This window comes from Mixophyes fleayi, chromosome 3 (assembly GCF_038048845.1).
Source record: "Mixophyes fleayi isolate aMixFle1 chromosome 3, aMixFle1.hap1, whole genome shotgun sequence".
Classification (NCBI taxonomy): domain Eukaryota; kingdom Metazoa; phylum Chordata; class Amphibia; order Anura; family Limnodynastidae; genus Mixophyes; species Mixophyes fleayi.
Genome location: NC_134404.1, coordinates 181679752 through 181704425, shown reverse-complemented (window position 1 = coordinate 181704425; position 24674 = coordinate 181679752). Strand labels below are relative to the sequence as shown.

General features: G+C 36.2%; 1 protein-coding gene across 3 annotated transcripts in view; it reads right to left on the bottom strand.

Moving 5' to 3' along the window:
• GRIK2 (glutamate ionotropic receptor kainate type subunit 2) overlaps nucleotides 1-24674 on the bottom strand; it is a 519986-nt gene that overhangs the window by 308383 nt on the left and 186929 nt on the right. For all 3 annotated transcript variants that reach the window (XM_075202839.1, XM_075202838.1, XM_075202840.1), the window contains 2 exons: nucleotides 8091-8258; nucleotides 834-1091 (listed from right to left, as the gene is read on the bottom strand). In XM_075202839.1, the coding sequence (XP_075058940.1) occupies nucleotides 834-1091; nucleotides 8091-8258 (426 nt within the window). The remainder of the gene's footprint in view (nucleotides 1-833; nucleotides 1092-8090; nucleotides 8259-24674) is intronic.

Genomic DNA, 24674 nt, shown 5'->3' with positions numbered 1-24674 from the left:
ATGCAATGTTTTAGTATTTCTCATTTTATTGTGTATGCATTTCTGACCTATCTTCCACTTCACTTATGGAGTCAACACATTGTTCAGTTTCTCCCAGTAAACCATTATAATATTACTGATGCTTTCTTTTTGTCAGACTACAAACAGTATTAATTAGTTTAATTATGAAAACTCTTTCTGTGTCATTGTGCCTGTAGAAGGCACATCATTTGTGTCTCAATTATGCTGCACTAGGGTGGTCATTCATATAATAAACCACTTTGGGACACTTCCACAGCTTTAGTTTTATGAAGCAACTGTAATGCTATTAAACAGATTAGCACAGACAGCTATTACATGAATATAATTTCATTCAAACCACTGCTAAGCATAGAAGCATTGACGACTAAAAAATAAAACTATATATTTCACACCCAATTAGAATATAAAAAAATAACTATTAGCACCAGTGGTAGTAAACATATTCTAGTTTATCAAATAAAATTAAATCATATAGTAATCTGAAAATGTGCCTAATGATAATTAGGACACTTTTAATAAGAAGAGACAGCATGTTAAAAAAAAATGGTGTCTTCAGTCCCCAATGGCATGGATGGGTTCGATTAACATTTAGGAAGGTCAGAGAAGAAAATGCTATGTTGTTTACTCAGACAGAAGGTCAAAAGAGTGATCTAACTAAATCAATAGTTTCCTCAGACTGTTTTTATCTTTAAAATGAGACTAGTTTGAAAGAAAATGTTTAAAGACTTGCTTGTTAAATCTATCTCTTGAAACAAATCTATTTATCACTTTCATTGAACACTTTAAGTCTGTCTTTAAGAAGTTGTTCTTACCCGTACTGTCATCATAAGCGATAGTAACTGTTTTCCATTTGAAAAACTGCACCAAATCAAGGATTGCTCGACTGAGTGATGAAAAGTCTGGATACAAGCTGACATAGAATGAATCCCTGTTATCAGAGACTTGGTGCTTCCAGCGGGTTTGGATGTGTGGAACCCCAAGTGCATTACATATTGACTGTACTGCATTTGCTGAGGAACTGTGTGAAGGTCCAAAGATAGCAGCCACTCCCAGAGACAACTGTTCACATGCTAAAACAAAGAAAGCACACACATGAATCACCATTAGTCACATTGCATATAAATGTTACATACACAGTATTGTTTTTACCAATAATTGTATGTTGTTGTCATCTTATACAGTAGTACATAAATGCTATCCAGTATGATGTCAATTATGTCATTACATGTTATTGATGCTTTATTATGTGAGCCTGTCAGAACTCAGCACAGAGCTACAATACTATAGCTCCCATATTTTTTAATTTGCATGGGAGAGAACACAGTGCTCATGTATGTAACAAGTGAGTAGTTTTAAAGGTTAAGTCCACTTTCATGGAATATGCTGTCTTACAGGTTAAATGTGTCAATGTTATTTCATTTAAACAGTTTTGCACTACTCAGTTTAAACCAAGTGATGTTGAGTTTGTGATGTGTCAAAACAGGCTATTATGCAAACTCCTAAGAGAAAAAAATCTCCACAAAAATGGAGTCAGTCTTAACAAGGCTGCCACTTACTATTAGCATTAGATTCATATCCACAGAGACCCATTTGGTTCTGCTCACCATTAACATGGTTGCAAGACATTGCTCAGGTATTGCCATGCTTGAGTGCTCATAGACAGTATTCCATTCTTGATAATCTCAAAATGTCCATACATTGCTGATTTTGAATTACGTTATAATTTGTGCTACATTTTGCTGCAATTTGCCTCATCTACCCTAGACTCCAGGGTTTTTAATGATATGTTTTATTGGAATTTGAAAAGATGGAAGAAAAACATACATGTAAAATGATTGAAGTGTCCAATACTTCCAAATAGATTAAAATTTTGCACATTCTCACATATCAGCAATAGCTCATTTTTTCATACAGCACAGATTGTTATTTCATGCAGCCACGCGTTAGTCATGCCTCCACACCAAACATCAACCCGGAAAAAACCTGGTGTGTTCCACAGTGGAACGCACATGAATCCCTTGCAGCCAGCTTGTTTTTCCCTCAGGACAACTCCCAGCTAGAAGCGCCGGACCAAAGTTATTAGACTGGGACACAAGTACGCAAGAACCCAGATACTATCTTTTTCTTTATTACTATATTACTAATAATGTAATTGTGAACTGGCTCACAGTTTCCATGAATACCGGAGAAATTTCTGCCATTACATTTTGTACTCACTTATTTTACCAATTCTGTATATGGTCATCAAATTTGTTTGTGTTTTTTTAGCGATTTGAACCATATACATTTTATGTTTTGGTGTAAAGAGTAAATGTTTTGTTTTATTATTATCCACGCCTGTATCATTCAGGAAATAGGGATCATAGCTCTATTGTAAAATTAATTCTTCATTACAGATATTGTTTATACTATATTGTGATTTAAAGAAAGTCAGAAGAGATAGCATTTAGACATCATTACAATACACCATTAATACCACTGAGTACATGATTAGTGTGCGTACATCAAAAACTATTTATCTATAAACCTACAGACTGCAACATTCATGACCCACGCATGAGTGGTGAATTTTGCATGTTTTGACGATGCAACCAATACTGTCTATGATAAAGCATTTGTCTTCCATTGGGAGGCAATAGCCAAATGAGTTACCGTGTGGATGTATCTGGCTAAAACATTATAAGTCTCATTAAATTCCTTCACATCTTTCCCTTAAAGACAAGATGCTGTGACAATTTCAAATGAGGTAGCCTTTTTTTGGAATTATTGTTAAATAATATATAACATTTCTGGTGCTCTGCTCAGTTCAAAAACACAATAGTGGACAAAATTACAAATGTGCAGAAATAAAAAACGGCCAAACTGACATTTGTTTTCCTCCAGGAAAATGCTGATTGGTTGCTGCACTCAATGTGCTCGGTGCCCTTAAACTGCCTATTTACTTGCATGGTGAACATAACTTGTGAATATAAAAAAATGGGATGTATTAGATTTTAAATATACATCTTATAATCACTTATGAATTGGAAATATTTTTACAAAGCTTAATTTCCAACTCCAAACTGATAAGAATTAGATTGAACATCAGATTATTTCAATGCTAGCTGATAAAGTCTTGAGATTTAAGATGTTTAAGTCTGTAGGTCTTTTGATAAAATGTAAGTATTGGTAAAATATGTATTTAATCTATGGTAAGGAAAATAATTATGCCTGAAGGGTTTTCATTTGTGTGCATTCAATATGCATTGACTCATATAGATGTCTACATGTACATACAGAAATAGTCCAGCACTGTCAAATGTAGATATTAATCTTGATTTATATATTTTTTGCCTCTGTCAAGAAGCTGTTTCGCTGCTACTAGCCAATACACTTTGAGTGTTTAAAAATCCATTAAGGTTTGCTCTGTGCTGATCTCCAAGAGAGCATACAGAGGTCTAATAGGCCTTTGCATACTTTTATTGTGATGATCTCTGCTCCTTCTTACTAATGGAAATAATCATGAATAGAAAAAGCTTGTCAAATTTATAGCATGACGATGGTTGTAAAAGGATTTTTTTCACTTGCAGGAAACTAAATATTAGGTTTTAAAATAACCTTTGTATCAAACTCATATTATCTAAAAAGATTTATGTAGAATATAGATGGATTCCAATTTAAGTCTTGCAATGCAATGTATTTTTAATTTATGGACATAACATAGTATGATATGAAGCAGTACACCTTGCAAAGTGAATGACAAGTGTTGCCATGAATTGAGGATTCAAATGGTTTATTTGAATTATGTGTTACAGGTGAAGCAATTTGGTACTTGTCCCTCTTCTGGCACCCCCAGTAATACTTGATATGAGTCTTGCGTAATGTGACAACTGGGAGAAGAGAGCATGCTGTATTTGGAGTTTGAAATCTGATACAACTGGAATTATCAGGTGGATGCAGGGGTCACAGGCACTGCTATTACTCCAACACATAAAACACTATACAAAAACTATAATACTATAGTATACTATATACTATAATACCCTATACACTGTACCAAACCCCTACTCACTATAATATAGCTTCTACCCAATACGGTAAACTACCCACACAAACACTATAGCTCAGCTAAACTTTTATAAAAACCCTTTCACACAATTTAAAATTAAGCTCTACATACTAAACCAAACATACTAAATTTGTACCACCTATGAAACAAACTATCTGGGCTTTAGTCATAACCCCCACACACCGAAAAATCATTAAAAAACAACCCTATCTCCCACTTTTTTATCGTTCTCACAGATATAAAGCTTTAAATATGTGTGGATATTGTTGGTAACAACGCAGTATCTCTGAGGATTGTCATCACACCAAAACCAGGCTATTTTAAAGATCTACTGCAGTGCCATCTCTATTCAGCTGCTGGACCAACAGAACTCAACTGTCAGTGCTGTTGTCTACTCCGCTTGGCTGCTGGTCCCACTGTGCTCAATTGTCATAGCCGTTTCCATATCTGTTCAGCCCACTGAGCTCAACTGTGATAGCTGTTGCCTTCTCTGTTTAACTGCTGTACTCACTGAGCTCTACTAACAGTGTCCTGGAGCACATGTCAAAGTTGCAAGGACTGCCTACTCTATTAACCATAGCCGGGGGCCGTAAAGTAGCCTTCACCTATTTCATTGCCTGCACAACTTTGGTCAAATATATACTGTCTCATTAGCTACCATAGCTAATACATTCATTCACATCTTTCACATGACTTCACCATCCACTACTCAAGTTATCCTCTCTTTTTATCCTACTCACTTTCACTACACTTCTCTCCAAACTCCTCTTTTCACTCCAGGATCCTATGTCTCCCTCTCCTCTTATTATTTCCTCCTTGCTGGTCTGAACCCATGGACTGTTTTGTTTCTTGCACCCATCACAGTCACCAGCCTTCATAAGTAGAAACAAATCTAACACCCACAAATTGTCATTGTCTGCCTTCTTTGTTGCCCTGCTCCTCTCATGGCTGCTGATGACATGTCACCCAAGACATGTCACCGAGAGCTCCATTCATATCCACACTATACACCTATTCTCTCCTTTCCGCCTTCATGTTTCTGTCATTTATCTCACCCTAGATCCAGTTTCCAAATTCCTTAACATAGTTGCCACCTGCCCCACTCAAAATAGGAGATTTCAAAATTCCTATTGACAACCCCACATCTCTGCTGCCATAAAACTTCTTTCTCTTACTTCATCTTTGGGCTCTCCTAGTGGACATCATCTCCTATCCACTGGGATGGACAGTTCCTTGACCTTGTTGTTCTGCTTCTGCTCCATATATAGTTCTCCAACTTGATCTTGCAAATACGGTTCCAGGCACCACATGCATGCCGAACAAATCAGCTACATGACAAAAATGCCCAGCACTGCTGAGTACTTCATAGTAAACTTCCTCTACTATAAATTCATCTTTACATCTTCCAACACTGTCGTTTCACTTGCCAAGCAAACATACTTCACTTCTTTAATATCCATTCAGTCTTATAAACCTGATGCTTCATTCCCACCTTCAACTCACTTCTATGTTGACTTGCACCTACTCTCCCTTCCTCCCTCACAGCCCATAATTTTGCTACTTACCTCAAAGTCAAAATCCACATTATTAAACAAAATATTTCCTCATGCCAAATAACACCCACTCACCATCCTTCTACTACACTCCCATTCCACATTCTCACAGGTAGCCAAGCACAAAGTCAATGCATTCATCTCATCATCTCACCCTACAACCTACTCCCCTGACACTATTATCTTCCAATCTAACTAAACATACAGTCACCTCAACAGTCCTAAGGAAACCATCACTCAACCCGTCCTCTCTCTCCAGCTTCAGCCACATATCAGTCCTGACTTTGGCTCCAAACAACTTAAGGGAACCGCCTATCCTATTTTATCTCCTCTCCCTCCCTTCTCATGTCTCTGCAATCAGACTTCTACCCCCAACATTGCAAGGTCTAAAGGTTACTTCTCTATACTCACACTCCATCCTCTGCATGCTTTGAACATTGTTGATCCCCTTCTCCTACTGCACATTCTTCACTCCATTGTCCTTCATGATACAGGTTTTTTTTCTGGTTCACTTCTTACCAATCAAACCGTTCTTTTAATGTATATTCCTTTGGTGCCTTTCCCCCTCCACTCCCATCATCTATTAGGGTCATACAATGCTCTTTTCTAAACACTTGCTTTTCTCATTGTGTACCTCTTTTTTTGAAGAAATAATCATTTGGCCTCCAGTACAACCTCTAAACTGACACTTTAATATACTTCTAGCATACACCTTCATATACATCACCACACCTGACCTGTTTTCTTATGTATTATCTTGGTAACCGATTGCCTCTTTGCTATCTCCACATGGATGTCTCTATGCTACCTATGCTCAACAGGCCCACAACAGAGCTTATCAGATTCAGTGCACCCAGAGTCACCACTTCCCCTCAAATCTCCCTCCCCATCACTAACACCACAATTTCTCCCAAACCAGAGGCCTTAGTGTCACACTCTGCCCTCTACTTTATTACTCACATCCAGTCTCTATTCCAGTCCTTTGACAACCTTGTATTGTGTTTTATGTATGTCATGCTTTCACTACTGTCTGAAGCTGCAGAGTACTGTGCCACCTTACAAATCAGTGTTAATAATAATAAGTCCTACAAACAACCAAACCTTTTACACAAATTCTATAACTCCATCTCCAAACTTGATACAAAAGCTTTTCCATACACAATATATACTTATAAGCTGTATACCCAGCAAGGCATTAAAATAATTTAGAATTAAACTTACAGTCATCTATTCTCCCCAGTGTTGACTACTTCTGATGGGCAGGAATTACTTCTTTTGCTATTAATACACATATGGAATGATGTGGAGATTCCAGGTATATACTAGGACTGTTAATTGTAGGTTACTGATTGGTGCATACAAGACTGAGGGCAGACTACAATTCTCAGCATGCCTCCATATAAAATATATATCTAATTTAAAAGCAAAGTGATATTTTTATGTCGAATAACGTTTTCCCATATTATAATCAAAATTGATCATTTGGATAAATAAAAATAGCAATGTGTATTTTTTGCTGCAAGCTGCTAATTAACACATTCTAGATGTATTCATAACTGAATACCTTTAATATAAGCTATTTTGCTTGAAAAACAATGTATGGATTTTATTGTTTTTGTCAACTTAAACTTGTCTGTTTCTCTGCATAACTAATCTGTGTCATAGTACTTACTGCTAGCTTTTTTTCCAGTTTTTCCCTCTTAAACCTGTTTGTTATACTTAAACTATAACAAAACACTTAAATATTTTTAAAAAAAATTTTTTTTTTTTCTTATATTGCATACTATGTCATATATTAATAGTCTTGAATATGATGTCCATTTTGAACTTTTGGAAACTTTATTTATTTAGTTCCTGAAAATAATTTCCTATGTAACATGCACCGTCGTGTGGGTGGGAAAAGGGCATTTCTGTGATTTATTTTAATTATATATATATATATATATATATATATATATATATATATATATATATATATTCAGTATTGTATCTCTAATATAAAGGTTGATTGGCACATACTATGCATTTCCATTATGTACAGACACATAAATAGATGTTGAGAACATTATGGGCTAGATTTACTAAGCAACGGGTTTGAAAAAGTGGAGATGTTGCCTATAGCAACCAATCAGATTCTAGTTATAATTTATTTGGTACATTCTAGAAAATGACACCTAGAATCTGATTGGTTTCTATAGGCAACATCTCCACTGTTTCAAACCCGCAGTTTAGTAAATATACCCCTATGTCTTTCTTGTAAATTATGACATTCATTTATTGAAATAGCACCATAGCATAAATTTTAAAGCTTTCAAATGGGTATAGGTTTAGTGCTCAAATTTTTATATCAAAATTAAATGATAACACTTCTTTGAATTAAGATTACAATTACCATAGTTCTTATTTTGCCCATCTACCTGTTTAGCTTGTTTTACGGTGACTGTGCAGATTGTAAACTAGAACATTACCTTTTCTGGATGCTTCAAAGCTGTCGTAGAGGTTTATTCTTTGAGTATCATATGTTAAAGTTGTGTTTGGAAGTAATGTTCGGTTTCTGTTAATTGTATTCACTGCAAATCTAAAGGCTAGTTCTTCTGCTCCAAATGGTCCAGACTCAACATATTCAAAAATTCCCCCTAAAAAATGGAACAGAGAGTGTTTTAGAAATACAACATTTCATTGTTATGTACTATGTAAGGTTCTCGTTAGTTCTTGACAGATAATATAAAAACAGCATTGGCAAACAACAGTTTCCATAGTTGTCAAAACTTTAGTTTAATATCTGGTCTACAGACATAAATTATAATAAAATAATGGCTTTATATTAGATTCTAGGTTAAGGGTTTGATTTACTAAACTTGAGGCCAGAGCAGTATGGGAGAGGGATGTAGATTTTTCTTTAAGCTGTATATGCAACTGAGTGATTTATATGACAAAATCAACTTACCGTATTTTCCCATGTATAAGACGCACCTTTTTCCCGAAAATTTTGGGTCTAAAACCTGGGTGCGTCTTATACAGGGGTAGCGGGGATGCAGGGGGGGAAGCGTTACAGGAGCAGCGGGGGGGGGAGTGGGGCAGGCAGAGTGGCCGCAAGGATCCTGCAGGTGGAAGACAGGCAGAGTGGCAGCGGTGATCCTGCAGGTGGAAGACAGGCAGAGAGCGGCAGCGGGGATCATGCAGACGGTGACAGGCAGAGAGTGGCAGCGGAGATCATGCAGGCGGGGACAGGCAGAGTGGCAGCGGGGATCCAGAAGGAGGGGGACAGAGGCACAGTGGCAGTGATTGCAGGGAGAGTGTCCTGCCTGGCTGTTCTGATCACAGTCAGAGCAGCTGGCCATTACACTGTCCCTGCCTTTTTTGACAGCTACCATAATATTTTTTTTTTCAAATTTCGGGGCCAAAATTAAGGTGCGTCTTATACATGGGAGCACCTTATACATGGTGAATTACAGTATATGACAAAATTATGTTAAGTTGAACGCAAATTGCGCTTCTGGCGTATAATACGCCTTATTACAACTGAGCATGATATACATTACGATTTTCAGAACTAGAAGTAAAAAAACATATTACACCCCACGAACGCAATTTCAGCTCAGTTTAACATAGCTATTGTTATGGAGGATTTATCCAAGATAAATGTCAACATACTGGAAATCTAACATTTACAACATTACCATTAGAAACTATAATACGGTTGAGTTAACAACTTTATTTTACATAAATAATATGCTTCTTCATGGAACTGTGGCAGCAACTTCTGTATAACGATGGGGTATCACAATGAAGGTGGTGACATGTTAGTTATCATACAATATAATACATTTGGGATAAAAGACATTCATGGTTATTATTAATTTTCTTAACAAAAGCTTCTCTATTAAAGCTGAATTATACTATCCCTAGGAGGTAAGCACATATCATATGTAAGGAATTAGTGGGACATCATTCAGTGCTTTGTAAAAGAAGAACATTTACATCACTGTCACTATAAGATAAAGAACAAGAAAAAAATACAACACAAAATGTGGTTTCATGCCGAGAAAACCACACGCTGTCCTCATTGTTACCAAAGAGCCACATTTGAAATTGCAATTATAGAAACACTGCATTGTTTAACATATTTAGTAAAGATCACTTTCCCTATAAATTGAAAGCACTTTCTGACTTATGAGGTTTCTTGTAAACTGGATGAAAAACTGTCTTTCTTAAATGTACTCAAAATATTTTCAAGTGTATTGTATCCTGGAGATAAAAATTTGATGTAAAAAGGAAGGTTTTCAACTTAACTCTGCTTTATTATTTTCTAAAGCCAATTTATAAAATGAATATAGAGAAAGAGGAACAGATTAAATCAATGCAAACTCGAGACAGACATTTTGGAACCACTTGCACAGAATTTATGTCTCCCTCTACAAGAACTGTGTTAATTGTGGAAATAATGTTAATATCCATGAATTAAAGATTTTTTTGAGAAACATACATTTCATAAAAGGCCAGAGGCTATATCTACATAGAAGATTCATTTTCTGAACTTTTTAGTAGCTAACATGCATTGCATTTTTAAAGTTTAATGGGGAAATATACTTCCAGAGGTTTATGAAGCATCTCTGGTTCTTAACCTGTGGTTTAAAGAAGCTTCAAAGCACATATAAGTCAGCACTTGATAAAGTGGTTATACACATACGGTACCTGGCATACAATCGGAATGCTTGTTTTTCACTGCGACTAACTTGGAGAGGTATGACGAGGGTAGTTTAATGCCTTAAAGGGGCATCTAAGCAGCTCAAAACCAATCAGATGACATCCACTATGCCTCATCAAACCTCTCCTAGGCAATCACAATAGAAAATCAACTGCATTGAGAATAAACACCACACATGTATATGTAAGTCTACATACATAACTGACACTTGGATGAATCACTTCTTTTTATTATTAGACTCTGTAAAAAAATAGGGAATCTTTCATATGAATGAAAGGTTAATAGGGGTGGAGAGAACTTAGATGGTGAGATTATCAGCAGCAGTGCCACAGCATCCTATATTGACATATACATGCCAGTCAAACACAAAGCTGAAATCTTTGCACACAGATGCACAATTTTGTTTTTTTGTACTCCATAAAATATTTATATTTGATTGACATCAAATCAGTTTCCCCAAAGCATGTCTATATTTCTATAAACAGAAGAAAACATTTAGACTAAAATGTGTACACTTTCTATTTAGAAACTCAATATCTTTTAAATAATGAGACATTTCTTGCTCAAAGTTTTGGAGTTTTAACTACAAAGACTATTTTCCGCTGTTGCAGTCTACTACTGCTTCCACTACATTCAGATCAATACTTTGCTTTTGTATTTATTAAAAAATATTCTAACTACATATTGCATTCTAAACCACTTGTAGATGCAAAGAAATATCACTACATTCTTGTGTTTAGTAAAAGACAATCATTTGCATTCTAGCAGCAGTAAATATATATTTTAAAAAAAGTTGGTCAAAGCCCTTCAGTTTAGGGATGTAAATGTAAATACAATATGAAAAACAAAAGTAGACCTCATGTGCAGGAACATGTAAGAGACATCACAAATTAATTGGAAACTCTTTCAGTCTCAAGAAGCTTTGTAAAATATAATGCAAACCCAAGTGGTATGAGTCGTAGAGATGACAATATGGCCAATTAATTTACATGCAGAGAAATGTTTTGGATATATAAATTGGGTACATTGGCACCAGGTGGGGTGAAAGAGGCTTTTCAACTAGCACTTTATATTGAGTGCCAATAAATTCTGAGTATCTTTCGGTTTTGCCCTTTTTTTGTAGGTTGGCTCCTTTTGTATTCCCTCTGTTGTAATAACTATGCTTAGTAATTATTATAATTATTGAGAACCATTTTATTGTGTTTTTATTGTTTTATTGCAAGCTTGTTATGGTCATTCTGAATTGAGTGCCATTTCATGTACTATCTAAAATTTAAATACTAATATTATATTTCAGAAGATGGCATTGCTCTATGTTTGATCTTTAACAAAATGGTGCTGATCATGTTATTTTTGGAGTATAGTGTTTTTGCTTATTCCTCCACTACTCTTTGCAGCTCTCAGTCCAGTAATAGGTTTTCTTTGTTTTACTTAACAATTTGGTATTCCGGTCATAAAGTGTTGCGGACATCTTTTTAACAACATAAAACACGACGCTCGCTAAATTGATTTGCTTTCTTGCTTTCTAACTTGTCGCTGTTATCCTGTTATGATATACGATTGGGATTAGTAAGCTTCTGTATATGAGGTCCAATTTGAGATAAACTGATGTTTTTTGTTTTTTATTAAGTATTGCTTTTAACAAGTATACGTTTTATATGTTCTTTTTTCCTCATACATATGGGCAGAAGTGACGTAATAATGATGGTGAAAATTCTCATACTTTTCAGCACTTGTTATATATCTCAGTGTTTCTTTGACATCTTGATAAATAAGAGGACTGTTGAAACTGCCTTGTTATGAACATTCCTTAGATCCCCTTAATAAGGAAGTCAGGGAGACGAAACGCGTCTCTACCTATCTGAGACTTACTTTTCCTTATATTGTGGAGTTTTCGTCCTCCTCTGTGGAACTAAGTTTTTGGTGTGGGGATTTGACATTGCAAGGTTGAAATGGAGGTCCTTTACTCTGAAATCCATATTCATAAGCTCTCACATATTACATATTTGGGTACGCAGTTACGCACTACCTTTTTTATGGGCCACTGATGCTTGCATGCTATATTATGTTTGGTGCTTCTATTTTTTGTTTTATTTTCAAGGTAATGCATTCTCAACAGGTGCATAAGTTAAGAAGCAGCCCTACTGTATGTCTGTTTATATCTTTCATTTTCATGATTACTGTGTTGGTGTCACTTAGCTCCATAAGCTGTATATTTGTTTAAATAAAATAAGATTTTTGTTCCTTAATGAATAAATATTTAGTTATTCATATCAGACTTTACCCCTTTGAAGCTCACCATCTAAATTCTCTACCATACAGGCACAAACACATTAGGTTCCATTTTTGTCAGCAGCCAACTAATCTACTAGTATGTTTTAACAGTCAACCTTTTAGTAATAAGACAGTTTCCTTCTTAATAGGAAGTAACCAGCTATATTACATAAATACATACTTTTAAACATTGTACAGCTTAACCCTATGAAGGAATCTATGAAAATACTATTTTGATAAACTTCCTTTTCTTTCGTGATTTAGATGGCAATTTTCAATGTATCTAATCTACCAAATAAAATCGCCATGTAGATCTCTACTTTTCCAAATCTCCAGAAACAATCTCCATGCATGTCACAATCACAAAAATGCTTAATTTATGGATTGTGAAAAATTAAACAAAGATATCTACTAAATGGGTATTTGTAAAATTACTATGGAAATCTCTAAAAATTAACTCACTGATTTCAAACAGTTGAGATTACCTCAAAACCAGTGACAGAAGTGAGGTTTCCCATTTGTTTCAATGAACAATGCATTTGAATGATCACTGACAGCCGATTGAAATGCATTGTCAACTGAAAAAAATAGGAAAATGATCCATTAAATAAATAAAAATGTTAAAGTAAAACAAAATATGACAAAGTATTGTAAAGCTACAAGTCAAAATAAGCACTGACAGCCATTGACTGTTTGGGCATGATGGCATGTGTGGTACTACAAGACCCAGTAATTACTTGGATTTGTGAAACTACAAGTGCAAGCATGCCCTGTCAGCCAGGAACTATGGACTAGTTTTAAAATAGTATTTCATTGATTTATGTAAGCAGCTCTTCAGGCGTGAAGGTAATAGGAAGTTGAGAATTAGGAGGATTACATGTATTTTAATCTACCTGCCAACACAATGTATTACATAAATGTATAGCCTGTTTAGACATGTTGGGCATGAGTCATTAAGGCAAAAAAGGAGTAAATGTTCTCTGGGACAAACCATGTACAATGCAAGGGGTTTAAATTAGTTTATTATTTTGCACATAAGTTAAATACTGTCTGTTTTTTCGTCTAGCACACAAATACTTGCTAGCTTTATTATTACACTGAAATTTAAAGTTGATCTAGGACATGTCCTACCCCAACTATAAATCTGTCCCCACATTTTAAATTTACCTCCCCCTCCAATGCAACATGGTTTTGTCCAGGGGCAAATGTTACTCCTTTTTTATGCTTTGCTCTCCTTAATGACTCAGGCCCGTTGTGATTTGTGTTTCTGTCAGTGGCATCTATGTACAAAGAGGAAGATGAGAGGCTGAGCAGGTTTAGTAGTTTAAACAGAGAAACAGCTAATGAACTTTGTAGAAAAAATAGATGGTAATTATAACAACTTAATGTTATTATTAACTAATAAACAAATCTTTAACTGCTGTTTAAAAAGACAAGTTAACTTCAAGCAGTAAATCCGCCATTAGGGTATATGATTAAAATGAATGTACAATTTTTTTAAATTTTTATGTCCACATTGGCATTACCATATGTTAAAAAAAATGCCCATAGTAGCTTAAAATACAGACCCATATGACATTTTACAATGGAGTTTGAGATTACCAATAAAAGTTGTAACAAAAATCTTTATATTCAACCATTGTCTTGAGTTAGTGCACTCACACATACATGACTCTGTGTTTGAAATGCAAACTAATGACTGGAATAATTTGTCTTGCATTGAGAGAATGATAACATGAAGGTCACAGTAAGGACGTTGTTATGGTATGGTAGATAGAACTGAGGAAAGCAAAATCTTTTCTGAATATAAATGAAGGCTGGGCAATCGGTAAGAAAGAAACTGTCAGGCAAAGTAGAAAATTCTGGCTCAAGTAAAAGGAAAATAGCAATATATTTGATAGATTTTGTTAAGGCAACTGGAAAATTGTTACATGAGGAATATGAATACAAAAAATATAAAGCATGTAAGCTGGCATGCTGGTGAAGTGGAAGATTGTTTCTCAAGTGACAATGGAATTCTAAACAGAAATGATAGACGCAGTTAATGTGCTCGTGATGGGCAAATTCAGCTCCTTGTAAGATAGGAAGCAGACCTTTGTTTTGTCTTTGGAAAGCAATTTTCCAACACTGCCTCCATGGAGAATTTAAAAGAAGACATATATTTCTGCAAACAATCAATTGTGATAGGATCCTTCACATGAAATTAATCTAGTCTACTTTGAAGGCAGATACACAATGTTCTATTGCTATCTCATAAACAATATGTGCGTTACGAACAAACAGCCCGGTTTAGATTGAAACTGCTCTTTTCACTTTCACCTCATATGCTTAGGGGATGAGCTCGGCATTGTTTGGAAGATTAGAGTACTTTTCTTAGGCTCATAAATATTAAATATTTTCTTTCCATGTTCTTTAAAGCCTCTTTATGTTCAACCAGGCTATAATATCAAACTTCCGCAATAGCACTAGACCTTCTATAGCTATATAAAGGTCACAGATATATTGATACATTGCAGGTTATATAGCGGTAATATTTTTTTCTAATGATGCTATACTGCACTGCTAGCATTTGTTCCTCATAGTTTCCCTTTTCAGAGGACAAACCAGCATATACTATGCTGTTGTTTTTCAATATCTGCCATTAGAGCATGTTAATCATTTGAAATAGTTTGAAACATAATTTCATATAAATGTAAAGATTACCATTGGTTTGGTGTATAATGTTTATATTATATGTATGATTACATGGTGTGTGATTCTAACACAAAATATATAAACTCTGTAACATTTAATAGCTATTTAGATTTAGTGATGTAAGTTATTTATCTTATATTTATCTTATATTTTCCACACCGGATCTAGAGCTCATAAAAAGTTATATATCCTCATTAATAGCAATATGTCATATACTGCCTAAAGGGCTAAACAAGCTAATAAGACACATATCATAGAACACATATCACAGTATACTTAACCTACTTGCCATGCTATCTGCTCAGTAGAGTTGTGTTACAAACAGTATATAACACAGCTATACAATTGGGTAATAACTGCATTGTCGTATATACACAGACATAAATGTAATAATATGCATGAAAGTAACAGTAAAAAAAGTATGTTGACACCAGCTTATGCTGCACAGGGAGTTTTACCTGGTGATATAATTGCATCATTCTATTTGGAACACAATCCTAGTGTTCTACTTGTATGTATTTGCCCTTAGTATATTCTATTTATAGCCTTTTGTGTCTTGCTGAAATAATGCTAAATACCTAACACTTTTCAGTATAGTTGCCCCACCCTTGCCATTAGGATTTACACTCTTGACTTGATATGCTTTGATACATGCAACACAGAGATGTAGCGGTACCATATACCTGAAGACAGTGCAGGTAGGCAAAAGATACCATGATGCATATTTGGAATGTGTCCACTTTAGACCGGTAGAGGAGTCCTCAGCTCTGCTCTTTTGAGAACAGAGCGGGATTTTGAAGGGAGCAGGAACCTCAGAATAGGGGGGGGGGGGACCAGGCAATGCCAATGACTATTTCAGCCACATCCACTGCAGTTCAGCCATTGTGTTTGTACCTTAGGTAAATCATGCCATGGTTGATTGTTGACTGTTATACAATTGATAATTGCATTCTGTGTTGATTGTCACGCAAATATATGTTGAAATCAAGCATAGCAAATAAATGTTTGTGGCACAAGCCAACAAAGGTCATGATCTCCTTATAAGCGCTTGGTTCCCTTGCCTGATGTGTTAATTCAGCACATAAATATAAATTTATATCCTCCATGTATTATATAAAAAAAATAGTTGTGCACCAAACTGCTTTGGGTACCACCCCCTATACACACAAATCCTTGGAAAGTTCTCAGTTTAGGCAACATGCCTAGAGATGGTAAGTATTTCATTAATCTCCTTCAAGCTAGTTTTTTTCCATGACAAGTAGGATGACAAAGTGCACAAAAAGATTTTATTGAACTACTTACCATTTGTAGGTGTGTTTCCTAAACTAAGAACAATTTAATGATGCGTCAAATCTACACAGAGACTGGGTCAAGTTGCGTATTGCAGTCGTCCTGGAAATCATTTTCATATTTACTCAAATGGTAGCATGTTGCTTATAGTACAGAACAAAACTATTGTGGTAACTGCTAAACTGGGAACTAGTGAGAGCTGCAAAATCTTTGCTAGAAAGTACACCAAAGTCTCATAGATTAGAACACATTTCATGAATTATTAAAGCTGCAATCACAATCCAAAGCCCAAATCTGGGCATGCATATCTGAATTTCAACATTCTAACAACCGGAACACATGACTACTGACAACTCTAGACAATCAATCTGCAATGAATGAGGTTTGATGAAAATCTAAAAACATTGAGCCTGATTCATTAAGGAAAGTAATGCAAATAAAGGCATTATATCCTTGCCTTGTAATTATGTTACAATGCAAGGGGTGCAAAGTAGTTTATTATTTTGCACGTAAGTTAAATATTGGCTGTTTTTTCATGTAGCACACAAATACTTGTTAGTTTTATTTTTACACTGAAATTTAAAGTTGATCTAGGACATGACCTACCCCAACTATAAATCTGCCATCACATTTTAAACTTACACCCCCCCCCCTCCCTCCAATGCAACATGGTTTTGCCAAGGTACAAAGTTACAAATTTTGTGTGCTTTCCTTTCCTTAATGAATCAGGCCCATTATGCTTACATTTGAGGACTTAGTTATGTGTGTAACAAGAGTGTACATAAAATTCTTGATTTCCATTTCTCCCCCCCCCCCTTATATAGACTTACACATAGCACACAAGCAATGCACCCATAAATAAAGCATATCTATATTAAAGGCTAAAAATCAATTTTCTTTAAAGCTTCAGATATATCAACCTATAAATGTTTGGCATGTACTTTTTTCCAGAATGGTTTCATTACTTTTTTCATAATTGTTAGTTCACGGCCCATTCTAGACATCTGAAGAATATCATCTTGTGCTATCCACTCCTTAACAGAACAAAATAATTTTAAACATTTTCCCAGACTAAGCTGAGAGAAGAGGGAAAGGCAATCTGTTTTGCCTTCTATAATCATCTCAGATGAAAGTTTGGCATATCTGAATCTCCAATCAGCTCCAGTTCATTCTGTCAAGTTGTGAATTTTTTGCTGTATCAGTTTTATGTTGAATAGAACTTGATAGGTTAAATAAATTATGTCAATTACTCATTTAATAATATTTCATATTGTACATTGCTTACAAAGCTTGAGGTAAAGATATGTAAATGATATGGAATATTATCTTTTAAAATGTAAATCTATTCTACAAAGTGCTTAAACATCATTACTTTACCTATATATTGTTAATCTTTATATCCCCTGAACCTTTTCAATTTGCTGTGAATTACTGGCAACTCCTACAATCCCTAAAGGACAAAAAGCACATGTAAAGTCATCACTTAATGCTGTGACCTTCCTCCATCAGTGACTACATGAGAAGCACTACAGTGGATGTCCTGGGGAGGATGTATGTTTTGGCAGAGCTGAGAAGCTCCGGGGACAGTGCAGAGGATGCTCTGGACACCTAAGAAGCTGAAATGGTCCTCTGCATAGGTAAGTGATATACCTGTGTTGTGGGAACATGTTTATTATTTATGTAAACTTATAGATGGAGCATGATTGTTCAAGACAAACTGCATGACTTAATGTCTACTGAGCTGCAGGACATGTGCTCAATTTACCCTGTACTAAATCTGCCCACTCAATGGAAACACCATTGAAGTGTGTCACTGTTAGAAGTGAATGGCATAATTGACAGATGCTTAGTCATGTAATGTATTTAGAACATTCATACTCCATATATATTCTAAAGCAGTGAGTGACAGCTTGGTAACTTGCTTTATAGGGTGGGTTGGTTGTTTCTAATACAGGGACAAGGCAAATGATGTCACAACTACTCAAATGCCTACAGAATTAGCTTTTTAACCTCGCCAGATCCCACCAGGGCAATATACTAAATATGTTGAAGGAGCTTTAACCGTCTGTAATGGAGGGTAGAGATAATATTACAGAGTGCTGCAGTACCATCTCAGCAAAGCATTTCATGATTCATATCTGAAAATTTCAGTTATGGGGTTTAGTGGTCCTTTTAAGTATTTGGTTGACTTCTGCTCACATTCATATAAGTTAGCCCTATGGTTAATTATATAGTTTATATCACTTAAAGCCTTATATCTCCAACATGTAAAATTTCCAAATCAGGACATGGCTTCCAAAAGGGTGGCATGACTACATCATGTTAGGGGTGTGTCTATGTCGCAGTGGGCATGCCTAGTGCTTCTGAAGTTCTAGACTGCCCACAACCATCTTTCCCTTCCTTAAGGGCCTGCTTCATATCTCCCAACTTCCTGTGAGTCAGGACAAACGTTGTGACTGAGGAACAGTAACATAATTTGGGACTGTCCCGTCAAAAGTGGGATAGTTGTGATGAATACTTTATAAGTGTACTATAGACTCTACTAGTTATTTAACTTTGCTCAGTGAGTCCCTCAATAAAATTAATTTCCAGAATTGTGAAACCAATAGGTAATCTGCAAGGGATATTTTACAATTCTCAATTTCTATAATGAAAAACTCGATTGCTCCGTGATTTACAGACTATTAAACACATTGTAGAGTAATTTTAAATATTTCTATTTCTCTTACAATGGCACAGTGCTCAAACATTTTATCACAACAAGGTACATATGTCTTAAAGTAACTCTCTCTGCTTGATTTCCCAAGTGGAACTTTCATCTCTGTTCATGACAGCTCTTTTCCAGTGAATGATGTTTTTCAGTTTAAGAGTGTATGAGTAAGTTTTCAAACTTGCAATATACTTTCTCCCTGATCTTTCAAATAAAGGTAATCTATGTAACACAAACCAATAATATAGGAAGTAATTGGTAATTTCAGGGAATTGTAATCAAAAATACATTTTAAATGTCACCATACTGAAACACATTTACTACAACTCTATTTGAAGGCATAAATGATTAAATGATTATGAGGGAGATTCAATTAGATGCAAATTGTATCGAGAACGTCCAGGATCCACCTTGCAGCGGAGATTTGGCAGAAATCGCCGCTCACTTTTCCTCGCACCCCATAAAGGTTCCAACCGTAGTTGGCAGCAATGTGCACAGTGCGATGTCCGCCTACCACACATCCGGAAAATGAATTTCTCCCTATGTATACAGTGCTAATGTACCTATGATATTAGATAAATCTAAACATACCTTAGCTGATGTTGTGTTCAAGGTTAATAATTACAGTTTTTGAGATATACGGCTTTATATTTGTAAGGAAGATTTTAACTTAAGTGATCAAATGTACAAAACGTAAGATTCACCCCAGCAATCCCAAAGGTGTTTTAACATTTAGAGGATAAACATGCTATAGCTAGCAAACTGTAATAGACTTATGTGTATTCATCCATGGAATGAGGTTGTGCTAGACCAGGGAATTGTCCACAGGAATCCATGTGAGACCTGAACATTTACTGCATTCAGCTTCTCTTTTTGTACGGTTTATCAAGTGCTGTACATATCACTCTCATGTCTAATCTACACTTTCATATCATGTTGTGTTAAGTAAATTGGTGCAATAAGTAATCAATGCAATCTATTATAAAATGTTTAAAGCAAAATAATGGGAACATCATATTGTGCATAAAAAAATAAATGCAAGTTTCTTATCTGCATCACGCATAGATTCTGGTCGATTACATCAAATTCTGACCCTACAACCTGCATGTGACAGCAGGATATAGATATATATATATATATATATATATATATATATATATATATATATATATATATATATATATATATATCAGTAGCATTTGAAGTATTACCTGTATTGTATTTTGACTAATGCTGTTTGTATTTTCTTGAATAAGACTGTTGCAATATTGTGATTATATGCATTACAATACTTGTGCACATTTGCTTTTTCAAATATATCTTTCCACTGAACTTTTTCCTTTATTGAAATGAGTTATCAGCAGTAGGTTGTTGCTGCTTGTTCACAGCTGGACTTTACAAAATAATTTAAATGCAAATATAAGACATTGTACATGCATATGCAACTTGACAAACTGTTTTAACATGTTTGATAGCACAATACTAAAGAGAAGTAAAAACAAATCATTCAAACTTGTGAATGTTGTGTTTAAATCCAGCAAGCTACACAGCATAGAAATTATTATTAACACTCTCATATGACAGTCAGGATCACTTTAACCAATGGATGTTTCTTTTCCAATATGCTCTGAATTTAGAAAATCTGATGTCAAGTTGCTACATCCAGCTCATTTAATTCCATACTCTTCAGTGCGTTGCCAAGATGTGTACGCGTTTCACCCTGCAGTTCATTTCATGTCGTACTTAACTCCTGTCAGACTGTCATCGGCACAGGACTACAAATGTTACTAGGATTTGCAGACATATTGATCTCCACTCAGAAAATGTCAATGCATGGTCTATTTTTTATAATAAAACATGTGTAGAGAATATTGTATAATTTAATGCAAAATGGATAGCCAATCAAACAGTATTACCTTATGTGACATCAGTTTTTTTGCATCAAAATTTCAAGAGACTACGTTATCTTTAATTAAACATAAACAACAAACAACATAATATACATTTCATAAATGCTCAGGATAAATTAATTAAATATGTACTTTTTTATCTCATATATGTTAACAATTCTTGCAAATATGACCAACTGTTGTCTATTTCAGAGTATAAAGGGGTGAAATATAATTATAGAAGATGTTGTTTTATACTCTGAAAAGTAAATTATATCCTGTTCCTTTTTCAGGACAGGCTATCTAGAGTAGATAAAAGGGAATTCAAGAAAATAGATATGGCTGGATCTCTCATGCAAGAGAGTATACCTAGTCTTTGAAGTAGCTAGAAAAATGCCAAGGACAGATGGAGAATGGGACACAGTTTGATCTGTGAGTGTTGATGTAGATTTAGCACATGCTATTACGTCTGCTGGCACACTGCAGTATGCATGCATAATTTTTTAGTACGACAATTCTCCATTCAAAAGATTCTGGCATATATAAACTGGGTGGAGTTGGCCTTTTAACAAAATTGCTACAGTGCACCTCTGGGTGTAATAAGCGGTTACATCACATCTGCATTTATAGTGAAATAACTTTTCTTGGCTAGAATTAATGCTACAAGAACAGGATCAATTCACATTTTGTAGGAAGTCATCAAGAGTGTAAGATTCCCCCAACAGATGGTGAAAGGAGTCAGTAAAGGAAACAGCATCAGTACTGACAGGCAAATCAGTAGCAAACTAACGCTACTAATATAACAAAAGTGTTTGTTTCTCAATGCAGCATTTAAACAAAGGTTTTCTCTACAAAAGTTCAATCTGTGACATTGCTACCTTTCCATACGTTAATTATAGGGGACAGTCGTGCCCTTATATTAAGGTTGCACCTAGTAAACGGCATTCCGCAATGTTAATTCTGTGAGAGGGGCCATGGTGTTTGAGGGGCTACATTTTAAAAAGTTTTAAAGCTATTAAGCTGAAATTTGGCATGTGAATGGAGAACCGTCCATTGGTGCCTCATGCCAAATTGCAGAAAAAAAGAATAAAAAATGACAAATTAAGAATAATCTAAAATCTCGCTGTTTTTTTCCCACTTTTTGTTTCACATAATGTCAACGTTTTTCTGTTTTTTTTAGAGAGCGTAACTCAGAGTACAGGAGGTTTTAAGACTTGGGGAAGGTTTTGTTAGAAAGCTATTAGGGCTGAGGAGTGCCTTTGAGAGTTTAAAAGTTAACAAAGTTACAGTTTTTTTACAATTTGGAAAAATATGCCCCATTTTAAAGATAGGGGATTTTATAGAATTTTCATAATGTTTCACATGTCAAATAGAGGTGTGTGCTAGGTGTACTCAGAATGGCTTCACTTGAGTACAAATATGGCTGAACTCTCTCTCGCTAAGAATTTTCCTTCTGTTAGCAGAAGAAATTGGCCATTGGCAGGAGATTTAAAAGTGCTCTGTAGTTCTGCAGTGATCACCTACCTATTGTCTGTGTTCTGTGCCCAAAGCCAACGAGATATGCAGTGAATAAGAGCGAGTAACAGAACAGCTCTCCTTATAGCAGCCTACACACATCCCTCCTGTCTGCCTCGGAATCTGTATTTGGGGAGCACACAATGTTTTAAGAGGGGGCGCATGCAAGTTGGAGAGGGGGGAGCGGATGACAGGAGGAGAGGGGGGAGCGGATGACAAAAGGAGAGGAGGGAGCGGATGACAAGAGGAGAGGAGGGAGCAGATGACAGGAGGAGAGGAGGGAGCGGATGACAGGAGGAGAGAGGGGGGAGCGGATGACAGGAGGAGAGGGGGGAGCAGATGACAGGAGGAGAGAGGGGAGCGGATGACAGGAGGAGAGAGGGGAGCGGATGACAGGAGGAGAGGGGGGAGCAGATGACAGAAGGAGAGGGGGGAGCGGATGACAGTAGGAACGGAGAAGAGGGATTTAGTAGCTAATGTATCTGCAGACAAAATCTTCTCTATCTTTTCTAACTTGTCAGTGCAGGAGGCTGTGGAAAGGGCACAGATGTGCTGCAATAACTCATTACAAGCAACATCATGCCTGTATCTGCTTTACTGAGCTTAGGGTTGCTGTGCAGACAGAGCACAGGCAACATATAGAACTGTGCTCACTACACACTGGGCATAATGTTAACAACAATCCAAATAAATATATAATCTGTATAGAACAAGATTGCACTATACATCTGTAGCTAGAAGACTTATCCTCCTGGATGCTGCACCGAGGCTGTCCCTTGGGCAGAAGGCAGAGTCTGGCTGGTCCCTGTAGTGGCAGTGACACTAAACTGAGGGTACTGACATACTCTCGGACTAGCTGGAAGAGGGAATGAGTTAGTAGAGGGGAAATAATCTTCATGATTTCAGTGTTGTCCATTGATTGTTTTTTGCAGCCTCTCATTGGTTAAAAAGCACACACCACATTACTTTGATTGGTGCTTGTTCTCTATCTGTGTGTTTTAACTAATCACAGGCTGCAACCCTAACACAGAGGGCAGAGTTCCATGTTTAGATCACTCCCACAGATCACTGCTCAGTAAGAAATATTCTGCAGACAGTGAAACATAAGAGATCCATGGAGATTGCCTTTTAAGGTCTCAAAAGTATTTTTTTTTAAACATTATGCTTTTGTAATCTTTATTGCAAATGCCAGCATTGTGATGATAGATAATAAAAAATAATCAAATCAGCAACTCATATGCATTTTAGCATGTGTCCACCATGAAAATAGAAGCTGGAACTGTTATAGCCAGGGGCAGAGTGTGAGTAAGAGACTGAGGAAAGCAGGTGAATACGTAGAGAAGGGGTTACCTGAGATGAAGATAGAGGCAGACGGGGAGAGTAGTCACATAGATGACAGAGGGAGAATTGAAGAAACAGAGTAGACATCATGCATTATTGAAGGGACATGAGATATCAGGGAAAATGTAAGTACACAAAGGACACATGAAATATACTGCACCTCACCACTGTCAGAACATACAGCACCTCACTACTGTCAGGAAATACATACCGCACCTCACCACTGCCAGGACATACATACTGCACCTCACTACTCCCAGGACATACATACTGCACCTCACCACTGCCAGGACATACATACTGCACCTCACTACTGTCAGGACATACATACTGCACCTCACCACTGCCAGGACATACATACTGCACCTCACTACTCCCAGGACATACATACTGCACCTCACTACTCCCAGGACATACATACTGCACCTCACCACTGTCAGGACATACATACTGCACCTCACCACTGTCAGGACATACATACTGCACCTCACAACTGCCAGGACATACATACTGCACCTCACCACTGCCAGGACATACATACTGCACCTCACCGCTGCCAGGACATACATACTGCACCTCACCGCTGCCAGGACACACATACTGCACCTCACCACTGCCAGGACATACATAC